Here is a 12,212-nt window from a genome sequence, read left to right as displayed (position 1 = left end):
CGTGGGAGGTCTTTTTTTTGGTGATGGGGGTTGATCTGAGGGCAGTGAGTCAGCTTAGCGTGAAGGTTCCCTATTGATATCAATATGTTATATTCTCCATTTCACAGGTGGCATGACAATGTCTCTCTTCCAGCTGCAGTGACAAGTGACAGGGCTCTGCACCGGTCAGGTGGACGTCTGCTTCCCCATGCTTTGACAGAGAGAATAGACAGCAACCTGAGCCTCACAGGCCTGCTCGTTTCCTGTTGGTGCACTTTATCACATTTCACTCGCCAGAGGGCACAGAGTCAAGCATCATAGGCTTGTGACGTTGTTAGCTGGGAGATGTTTGTGTTTGTGTTCTCGTTTAATGTGATTGTTTCGGTACATAGAACTCGTTGACAAGCATGGAAATCTGTAGGTTAGGGGCTGTCTACAGGACTCTTTTGTATGTAAATGATATCAAATCCAGTAAGACGGGATAACCGCGTCCACGCAGGCAAGTAAAAACGTAAAACTGTGCTTTGTGTTCTTTCATGTCTCATTCCTGGAAACAAATGACATGCCCTTGTAGAAAGGAGGTACCGGTTCACATTCCACTGCCGATAGCTTGTAGATTTCAGATGTTGCTTCCTGTTCACCTCTGCATTTTTAAGCCTCCGCCAGAGTAAATGATTGTCTGAGCACTCGCTCGCTCTGACTCAACCAGTCAGGCTTAATTATGTATTGCAGCCGAGCACACGGTGCCCTCTCAAAGAAAAATATTGACATCTCCACAGTGACATTCCTTGTGTTTGAGTTTAAGCACTCGCGCTTCACATGGAGTTTCTTTCCAGATCAAATCACCTCAGAAGCATTTCTGCCTCATGTGATCATCCGTCTCTATCTCCTGCTTGTTTCCTGTGATCTCATTTCTGAGGGTTCACACTCCGAGCTGTGCAGTCAATCCCTCCACATGCCGTGTCATGCCGAGCCTCTGTGTGATGTTGTTGCCACATCAGATAGGCTGTTGCTCCCCAGCAGAGTTTGTGTTTGCCATCTAAACAGCGCAGAAGTTATGGTGGTGTTTGGCAGCCAGGTCATCGGCGGAGGAGTGGGGTGGGGTGTGTTAGGTCTTTGTCAAGAAAAGCAGGAATTCTTCCAGTTGGCTGATGGAGTCAGTGCATTCCTCCAGAGCAGCTCCCTATAGGCAGTCAGTGGAGCACAGCCAGGCACTGAATGAAGGGCAAGATAATGGGGGGGCTCAGTATCAGAACACCTCCCATTGAGAATCAGAGAGACAGACAGAAAGAGAGCACCATCTGTCTGACTGGGGGTGAAGAGTTGTCTTTTACCCACCAAGGCTACAAAGTTTCCTTCACTGTGCCAAGTTCTGTAGATAATCCCACTACTGCCCGGGGCTTTTTCACTTTTTATGAGCACTGCGGTATTTTATTACAGTGTTTTGAAGCTTAGCTGTAAAACTACAAGCTGACAGAGGGAGGACTGAGCATAATGATATTAATTCAAGTTAAACCTGCCGCCCAGAAACTGTTTGAGGCAACCTGCTGATCTGCTCTCTGAAGTCTGATTAGACCCAGTTTTGGTCCTGCCGAGTGGGATCAAACTGAGGGACACAAGCACACAAGCAGGCACACACTCATTCTGTCCCCCCCCCCCCCCGCAATGATTCTGTGTATTTCGACGCGCACAAACACCCTCCACCAAACAGACACACATGAGTTGCTCCACTTTCCCTGTCCGTTCCCCTCGGCAGTAAGCTATCATAACGGCTTTGAAGGAGGGCAGCAGAGCGTTTAATTGGGTTACAGATTGGCACTTACGCTCCCAGGTCCACAAGATATAGCCAGAACTCTCAACCTACCACTAGGAACTAAATACTACACCGCTCTAACCCTCAGCTGCTGCTTCTGAAATGTACAAGTCAATGAGGCTTTCTCAGCATGGCTTATCATCACCACCCATACTGGAGGATGGTGCCGTCTCACCCTTACATCCTGTGTCCTGTCTGCCGATTACCACAGAGACCCTCAGCTCTCTACTCGTGTACGATCAGCAGGAATTACTGAATGTGAAATCCACCCTGACTCAACTTACAATCCATTATGGTTTTAGGTGTACTGAATCAGTAGAATCCACACACCAACGGGACAACACTAAAACCCCTTTTTATTCCTTTTGTCTTTTTATTTATTCATGTATTATATTATATGAATTAATGTATGTCTTTTTAAAATTCTTATTGTGTTTTTTTCTTTCTTTTTTAACCTTTGCTGTCTGTGTTTGGATGTTGTTTTTACTGTGTTGATATTGATACTTGTGAAAAATACAGGTTATTACACCAGATTGGTATTTGTCAGGACATGAGAGGCTGTGAATAGGAGATGACATATCCTGGTGAATCATCATTCATATCCACACATCATTAACCTGCGTTTGTGTGTGGTTCCTCTCGTACAGAATCACTGCCATGCAGCCTTGAGCTGAGTTGAGCCAAGCTGAAGTGATCTGTTTTGAAGACCGTCGTACCGCTCACAGATGGAGCTCAAAGTGTGGGTGGACGGAGTTGTGCGGGTTGTGTGCGGCCTATCGGAGGAGACATCCTGCCAGGATGTGGTCATTGCACTGGCTCAGGCCATAGGTGAGTACCACAAGCACTTAGGCATCATTGACATTTGTCTTCTGTGTGACAGTTCATAGGTAACACAGCCATGACGAGAATTTGAGGCCAAACTAGCTTTTCACGTCATAGAAATCGCGTTCTGCACTCACCTTTTGATTTCAACTAAATGGAGCACGCTGCTGGATTGTCAGCGGGGCATTTTGGAGTTGAGCCCTGTATCCTCCAGCTTTATTCAAGCCATACGCTGCAGCAGCATTGAACAACATAACTCCAGATTTAGCACTCTCCTCCTTCCATGAGTGAGCTGCCTGCCAAGTCATATGGGAGGGTTTGTCCTAATTTCAAGGTCCTTGTGGAAACTTCAGTTTATTTGAACATCTTTACATGTTGCGTGAGTCTTACACAGCAGCTTTTCATTCCTTTTCCCCAAGGCCCAGCTTTAGAGGATTCGGTATCATCGTAACGTGTCTGATGTCATTTGCGTTACCCAAGTAGAGTCAGTAGTACGAGTCCGCTGTAAGAGACAGTAACTCGTGAACATGGGGCGCTGCGACATTTTGTTTTTACCACTTTGTGCCTACGTATTCATTTAGTTTCTCCTGTGGTCCCCAGGTCAGACAGGACGTTATGTTCTCATCCAACGTCTACGAGATACAGAGAGGCAGCTGCTGGCAACAGAAAGGCCTCTGGAGTCGCTGGCCAAGTTAGGCCAACATGGAAGTGAAGTTCAGTTCTTCCTGCGCCGCACCGGCCCCAGTAGCAGCGATGGACCCAGCTCAAAACAAGACAAACCATCTCCTCTTCCTCTGCCCAAGCAGCCTGAGCCAGACCCTTTGAAACGCAGCCAGCCCAAGAAGTCTCTGACCTTTAACCTCGGCCCATCCACCTCTCCGAGAACCAAACAGTCTAAGAGGTCTCCTCGGGACTCGGAGCAGAGAAACTCCCCGTCCCCCAGCCCTGTGTCGTTTCATGTGCCATCTCCCTCTCCCTCGCCACCAATCGGCCCATCTAAAGAAGAGGTATTTAGGAAGGTACTTCAGCAGCAGGAGAGACTGCGTGCCATTGAAGTGCAGCTAGAAACCCTAGAGAGCGAGTCTCATACCTGGGAGCGTCCCTACCCGTCTCCTTGTCCTTCACCGGTCTCTGATGCCCGCTTGCAAGAGGAAATGGATGCTCTCGAACAAGCATTACGGAGGAACCAGGCTGAGCTAGCCCACGAACAGTACTGGGAGGAGGAGCTTCAAACAGAGGTGGAGAATGAGCGAGGGATGAGGAGGAAGCTTGGGGAGCTCCACGCAAAGTTAGACGACTGCGGGAGGCGGCTCCATGAGTTCTCGGTTCGTTCCACTCAGCTGGAGCAAGAAATCCAGCGGGAACGGCAAGCGGAACAGAAAGCCAGCAGGCCCGAGGAGTCCCTGGATGCTGTGAAGGCAGAGCTCCAGAGCCAGGAGAGGCATGGGACAGAGTTAGAGGAGCAACTGTCTGAGACTGACAAGGCTCTGGGGAAGGCAGAGTCTCTGCTGCAGGTAAGGAGAGAGGTCGCAGGTTTGGAAAGGGGGCTGTAACTCCACATCAGCCTGTGCCTTGTTGTTTTCAGGGTGTAGTCCAGACCCTGTTCTACACTGACTTAACAACATATCCCTCTCCTGCCTGCACACCAGTTCAGACACTCCAAAGAAAAACATGGTTCTTTTCATTTATTTATATGGATGCGACAGTGGTGAATGAATGAGTGAAATGTCTGTCCTGAGGAACGTAAACAGTCCAGGTCAACTGGTTTGGTCACATCTTGTTTCCATGTTTCTGATAGTGATGATGTTAAACGGACAGTATTGAAATATTCTTGTATGCTTTGTATGGAAATGAATATTGTTTTGTAGCACACGATACCTTTTTTCTTGGAAATAACTCAGCCTGAAGGCATTGTAGTTTGTCGTGTCACTGTTTGTTTACTTTTGGTGGTTGTCATAGATGCGGTTGTTTCAATAAAAGCCTAACCCAGTTCTGAGAGTTCTGGAAAACTCACTCAACTGGAGCTGGTGAAAATGAGTTAGAGGGAAGAAAAATACAAATATCTCATTGGTACTTTGGTAGGTGACCTCGTTGTCAATGGTTTGTTGTGAGCAATCAAACATTTATTGTCCAGTGTATATGACGAAACTGATTAAAGCATAATCAAGCTTACTTTGCTTGAACTGTGAATGACTTGTGTGTTGTGACCAGTCACTGAACAGGTACATACGGTTCTTATATGACCCATTAAACCATGAAATGTACCACAACAATACTGTATCTATGACCTTAAAGTTACAATAGAGGCAGTTATTGCTTTTATCTCCTAAAATGAACAAAACGCGACATGTTGACACTGAAGAGGGTGTTAAGTTATGCGTCAGTCCACTGTACCTCCAGATGTGTCAGTCAGCACACAGCTTATCGGTCGAGGCTGCCAGCGGAGTGTTTTAGTATCGGCGGTGATGAGCACAGCGTTTCTGTCATTAAGGTTAATGGAGGCAGACCTGCAAGTGTGAACTGCTTCACTGTCCAACATCAATAGACGCATATGTATGGACGCGTGTGCGCACACACACACACACACACACACACACACACACACACACACACACACACACACACACACACACACACACAGGGGCTAACAGCTTTTTATGTACAGGTTTCACCAAAATGAATTTGACTGTGTGCAGTGTTTGTGTGCATCCAAGGTTCAATCTGTGTGTCCGTCATCTCGATGGAGGATCGATTGCTGTAGCTTATAAATACGTCTCCCTCCAGCAACTGGCTGAAATTCTTTGAAATTCAACCAGCAAATGAGCGTTGTTACCTATCCATCTTTAAATATGCCTGGTGGAAAGTGATGAAATCAGAAAAGTGTGACATGACAGCGAAGAATCGCCGTAGGGAGACAGTCTGAGGCTGACTGATGCGTGACAGCGTACACCAACGCCCGGAGACATGATTCTAGACCCAGAGTATGCTCTCATGCTGAGTGAGAGATACTCTGCTGCCCTCTTGTGGTTAATTCTCAACAGGGCGGTTCAGATGTGCTGTTGTAATGACCATGTGTTGCCGATCAGTCAGTTGACATGTACGCTGGCATTCATCCTCTGTTTCCCTTCACTCATTCAAGTTCCTTCTATCTTAGGACAAGGCAGAGGAGCTGGAGGAGTTGAACAAGGAGCTGAGGCAGTGCAACCTTCAGCAGTTTATCCAACAGACCGGCATCCTACCAGCACACACCCACTCCCGCACAGACCTCCAGGAGCAGCTGGAGCAGCTGGAGCAGCTGGAGCTGGCGCATCTTCTGCAGGATGGATACAGGAATGGAAGTAAGGACACAAACAATAATGTGGTGCCAAAGAGTGAGGACTTATGCTCTGAACATCTCCTTCTGTTGTTCTACCAGTGGGCGACTGTGTAACACCTGTGGAATCACCCCCTCGCCCTACCGCCAAACAGTTCCTGGGACATCCACGCAACCTGCAAAACCCTCTCGTGTCCAGTCTCAACCCTGAGGGTGTGTATGTGTGAGACCCTGCTGCTTCCCACGTCCACCCTGCTCTGCTCGCGCCCCTTGCCCGTCCTCTGACCCCAGGGCCTCCTGCGCCCATACATTTTTCTCTGCCGTGATTGTGTTGGGTAGTGGAAGCATCTGTGCGGTGGAGGTCCCTTCTCCTTCTCAGCTGCTTCCTTCCGCTCTACCTTTCACAGCTGAAAGACTCCTCATTTAACACAGCCTCGTTCTGACTCCCTGTTTAGTTTTTTGTTTTTTCAAACTACAGTCGATCGACTCTTCTTAGTTTTTACAGTCCTGCCTTTGTTTTCGGACGTCCTGTATGCTTCTCTTTCCTTCTCACTCTCCCTCTCACTGTTTGCTCCTGGATTTAACTGTTTGCTTCTGGCTGTTTTGCATCTGGGAACTTGCACTCACCCCCCCCCCCCACAACTGTGACATAGGGGGGCCTCCCCCACCCTCGAATCAACAATTGTCCTCTGACAGCTGCTGCTGCTCGATGGCACTGGGAATGACTGTAACAGACATTCTGATTGTAGGGCTTTTTATACTGTGATAATGGAACGATATGAGTCCAATGTCATTTCCATTTGCCTTCTCTGTATGGATACTATTTATATGTGAGGGGGTGTATCTATACGATGCCTTGTACTTTGGTGACCCTGAACTTCCAAAGAGCAAGAGCCTTTCATTGAGGGCTCTGCAAAGACGCTTTGCACTGTCCCATTCTCCTTCTGTGTGAAGCCTTTGACCCTTGTCGGCCTTCAGAGAAACAGATTGTTCCTCTGGAGAACATTTGATTGCAGGAGCGTTTTTTGTAAAGATGCAGAAAGAAAGAAGGAATACATTTCCACTGTGTGCCACAGGGACAAGGTTTTGCAAGATTTTTTCCCTTTTCCCCATTGGGATGTGTCTGTTTTTGTTTTTGTTTTTGTTTTTTCCTGTCCCCACACTTAACCTTTGACCTGTCATAATGTGCACTGTAGACTTTGTACAATCATATATTACTTTTCACTTGAACTACCCAAACCGGTATTTACTGCAGCACAGCACTTAACGAATCACGTTTGCCTCAACATTGAGCTGGCAGGTCAAAGTGAAGTGTGCCCTCCCCTTTGTGTGGTGGTGGTTTCATTGTGGGGCGTTACGGCCACGGCTTGAATCCGCTGCTACTGACTCCGAGCCTTCAGCCCCTCTCGGTGGTGGGAATTAACCTGATCACTAACGGAGCTCGGCTCAGCTTCAGTGTCTCGTAGCCATGTGTGAATATCTTGCAGGTTTCTCCTCCAGTGTTTTTCCCCAGACAAAGGGATCATCATCCCCACTCATTTTCTGTGTGTCTTGCAGTCTTGACATCCCGAGAATCTTCATGGAGATAAAACATGGACCACAGAGCCAAGGGAAACTTGTTCACTGTTTTGTCACCACCACCCTCTTATTTAACCCTTTCGTTGTAACTCCTGTCATACTTACCTTGATATACATACTGTATATACATAAGACAATTATATTTACGGATTCTTGCTACTGTAAACACTGCTAAGTATCTGTATGAAATGTAAAATAATTTAGAAACCTTTTACCTAGAGCAATTATTCCAATGTATTTAAAGATAATAAAAATGTGCGTTGTGTTTTAGGTGTTTTGTCGGTGTACACTTTCTAAAAATGACGCTGTCATGTGAAATACGTGATGAATACATTATGGGTGCTGAATTATTTAAGCTGACCACCGTCGTTTGTTGTGGCAGAGCAGGCCCTGTGACGCCACATGATGTTAAACCTTCACAGGCAGCTGATTGAATCTTGCATCCTCGTGTGCAGAGGGGAAATGTGGCAAACATCCTGGTAACACATCTGCTGTTGTGGGTGACGTAACACGTCATCTACAAGCCACGTGACATTAAAGGGCAAGCAATCCGACCGACGTGTCCGAATTTGGGGAAACTGCCGTGTCGTATATATTTGGTTATGGAAGCACTGTGTTGATAGTTCCCTGTGTGCTCATGCTGTTAGCGGGATGAATTATGACTTTATCGCCACCGGAGGTCGTGTAAGAAATTGATTGGTCAATAGTCTTGTCTGTATGCCTTTTTGTCAAAGCGAAGACGACCGCACACTGACCCCAGTGAATTGTCCTCGGCCGCCTCGAGGGAAACCCAAGTGTGGTCGAAACTTTGGTCGGTAAATGCAGTCGGTAAAGCTCAGTGTCAGTCATCTTCACTTCCATACATGCCACAGTGATGAAACTGCAGATTTAAGCGTGTGACCCCGTCTGACTGCACCGACTTACTGTCTGACATTTCTGATAAAAATCTTCCACGATGGGATAAACACACAATTGCAAGTTGTTGTTTTTTTTTTTTTTTTTTACCCCACCCCTTTCCTGTTTGTTTATTCTGGTGAGTAAACGTGTTGCCTGTCACACACACACACACACGTAGGCACACATTGATGTGTGTCCCAGTGCTCAGTGGCTGATCCTGGTCTGAAACCATGTGAATGAATACCCTCGACTGCTGTCATTTAACAGGTTTTATATCCAAATCCATGTCTTAATGAAATGATTTCACCCCTTAAAAAGTGTGATTTTTATCATTTCCACTTGTGCCATTTTAACGTCGGAAAGATGTTTCGATGGGGTTCACAAGACAGAGTTTAGATTTAATGATTGCTTTTGTAGAATTGGATTATAGTGAGAAGATTTAGAGCTGTCTGGTTTTACGGGGGTGTGTGTTATATAATCTCCAAATCCGTGTAGTTCCCACTGTCTGGACAAGCCTGGTGCAACACTGACCCCTACCTGTGGACCTGAGTGATACTACACAACATCTCAATGGGCTTTCAGGGGAATATCTCACTCGATGCCACACACACAAACCACTTTATTAGAGGAACATACATATGCACACACACATTGAAATCATAAAATAACTGCACACATTCAGTTTTAAATATAAACAAGGTTTAGTTTTGTGACTCATTAAGCCATGTAATGTAGTCCTCCTCCCCCCACGGCAGAAACTTTCAGTCTCATGAACGGAAGCCTGACAGATAAATTATATACAGAGTGAATTAATTCTCTCATGCCAAGACGCTCACCCTGCACCGTGATATAAACCTGATTGTGTTTATATCATCATATCATCGTTTATATCGTCATGTATAGATTGACGAAAAGGCCGTTGGTGTTGGGTAAAGAACGTTGCTGGCGACTGACAGTGAGCATCTGCATGTTCCCATTATGATGATGAATGCACCGTAAGTCAAGGCGTGTGCCATACTGCAATTACCCATTCGTCTGTGTCTCAATGAATCATGTAGTGAGGGGAATGAAACGTGTCTCACCAACCTCCAGAATGTTTTATTCCAGAAGGGGGAGAAAAAAAAAATGTACACAAACTTTACATGTGAACAGAGCACAATTACACTTTCCCTCTAGTTCAAGGTCAAAGTCATTGGAGTGCTGTTGATTGTGCCTCTCTGGACCCCTTCAGGGCCCCTTACCTCAAATTAGAACAAATCATGGGGCCTGATTATCTTCTTTAGACCACTGCAATCATAGGGCCAACACATAACAGCCTTAACAACACACACCACACACACACACACGCACCATAGGAACAGTACGAGTACAGTTTGTGACGAGAGGAGGAAGTAGCGATTATGCTGAGCGGGCCCGTCCCAGCAGTGACCCGACCAAGGAGCGCTGGAGGGGGGAAGTCTGTCTACTCCCTCTGGGGCTCATCTCGTCCCAAACAGGAGCGGTTTTCCCAAAACCAGGTTAGCCGCTGTCACACGCACAGTGGAAGTGGCAACTGGCGCAATGTGCGTTAGTCAGTGGCTTACCTGCTTTCAGATGTTTCATGGTCAGTTCACTGCAAAAACCAGAGGCACACACAGTCTGTGAGATAACACAGCAATAAATACATGTACTCTTCTCCGGGAAACGGTTGGGAATAAAATTAGACAATGCTAAACAAAGTCAATTCGTGTAAAACAGCAACAAAACAGGGCGCCGCTCGTTAGAAGGTTTACTGACGAAAACATCAAATTTTACTTCTGATGAACGAGTTCCAGGAATATTTCAACACATAATTGTACTTGAAAACTATTTTGTAGCAAATCGTGTCTAATGACAAGTGGGATGTGGCCTATTCATCAGCACCATAGACGGAATAAAGAACAGCGGCAGATAAAGAAAGCTACTTACCAGTCCCAAGTTTTCTTTTGGAATAATTTTAAAAAATGTGTTGCTTTTCTCGGCTAAGAACACATCTATTATCTCTTCACACCTCTGATTTGTTTTTTCCTCTTTGAAACTGATGCCAGCGCCTGTATGAAGTTCGGTGTATTTATTCTATAGTACAGTACGTCTACATCGATGTTGAAGTTCAGTTCACTTGCACTACCCAGCCCACTCCTCATCTGCAACCTGACCTGGTTTTGCAAATAATAAAGCGACTGGCATCACGTTCGACCAATGGGATTGCGTATTATGGCCACAGGACCCGCCCATTATAAGTCACGGACAAGTCCGAACCTCGAAGGGGCGGGGACCTCCGCGACCAGCAGTCCGGTTCATTTTTAGAGTTGTAGTTGGGGTGCGGCGCGTTCACTTCTGCACGTCGTACATCAGGAAGGAACCATTCGCCGGTGAACACTTTCCCCTTCTGGGGGGTCGTTCATGCCGGCAGCAAAGACACGCAGGTGTCTCTACTCTCAATTAAAGGCCACGTAATGCGACAGCCGCCACTGTGTCCGGGAGACGTGAGGTTAAAGCAGTTTGTGAGAAAAGACGCCCCCGCCCCGCAGGCTGACATGGTAGAACTCGGCTCGCTGGTGTACAGCGTTGCCATGAGCAGAGTGTGGCTGAGCACGTACCAGGGATGCAGCATGACAGGATGAGCTGATGATGACGAGGAGGCGCTTGAACTCACTTAATTATTTACGGAGGGACACTTCTTGACATGACTGTCGTATTTCACGACAACTTTTCACATTTCCACACAGCTCTCCTTAAATTCATATAACCTCGTGTCTGCACAGTTATTACTGTATATTTACACATTGTGCGCGTCGCGTTCATTCAGATACTTTATCTCATGTTGCTTCTATAATATATTTAAGATAGACTCAGAAAGCGCGTTAAAGGAGACCCCATAAGTCATATATATACAAAAATGATGAAAAATGTAGACAGCTCGGATGGGCTCCAGCACGGCCGCGACCTGTGGCCGGAATAAGGGAAGAAGACAACTGACTGAATGAATGTTTATTAATCGTTTTGTTGTTGTTAGATTTCACACCTCCCAGCTGATCTTCTGGCCAGTTGCCCAAATCCTGGAGGATTATTCACATGTAGGATACACATAACCCCGTGAAGTAGTGAATCAGGATTATACTGTATTACGTAAGATCATACTTCTCTGCCACAAGGGGGCAGACATGTCACCTATCTATCTATCTATCTATCTATCTATCTATCTATCTATCTATCTATCTATCTATCTATCTATCTATCTATCTGTTTGTCTATCTGTCTTTTCATTTTGAAGCGATGCTGGCAAAAAAGCATAATAATCATTAAAAAAACAATTGTATTATGTATGGGTGATGTGGAAGTGATGGGGGAAAAATACATACATATATTATATGGAGCGATATTACATACATCCATAACTGCAATACTTTTACATATACAAATACTTTTGTATTTATTAGAAATTTATTTCATACATGTCCTCGTGAATGAGTAACACCCCCATGCACAATCTTGTTGTGTTTCATTTTTTCCTTATTTGCTTGTATGTATTGTAAGTTATCTTGAATTTAATGTGACGCTAAACCGTTCGCCTATAATGGGACTTTGTCTCTTTAAGAGACGCAGTCGTTCGGGTACACTCGGCCCTTTCCGTGAAACCAGCCGGTGGTGTCACTCAACAACTGGGGGTACTCCAAATGCTTTCAAACACAGGTTAAACCATACTACTGATTCGGGTAGGTTGGAAATTATGACTAAATCCCTGAGCCGAGCATTTCCGATGTATGTGCTGAATGTGATATGAATTCACGT

The 12,212-nt window shown here is 45.9% G+C and overlaps 1 protein-coding gene across 1 annotated transcript; it reads left to right on the top strand.

Annotated features, from left to right (window-relative positions):
• Nucleotides 1-2,421: 2,421 nt before the first annotated feature.
• LOC144741646 (ras association domain-containing protein 7-like) lies at nt 2,422-7,516 on the top strand. Its single transcript, XM_078624149.1, is given in 6 exon segments — nt 2,422-2,433; nt 2,518-2,620; nt 3,215-4,140; nt 5,781-5,871; nt 5,991-6,140; nt 7,485-7,516. Coding segments are annotated over 5 exon segments (1,302 nt in total). The 5' UTR covers nt 2,422-2,433.
• The last annotated feature ends 4,696 nt before the right edge of the window (nt 7,517-12,212 follow it).

Source organism: Lampetra planeri, unplaced genomic scaffold (genome assembly GCF_965212315.1).
Source record: "Lampetra planeri unplaced genomic scaffold, kcLamPlan1.2.h2 scaffold_634, whole genome shotgun sequence".
Lineage (NCBI taxonomy): Eukaryota > Metazoa > Chordata > Hyperoartia > Petromyzontiformes > Petromyzontidae > Lampetra > Lampetra planeri.
The sequence above is the reverse complement of the archived record's forward strand: the minus strand, read 5'-3'. Positions and strand labels throughout refer to the sequence as shown.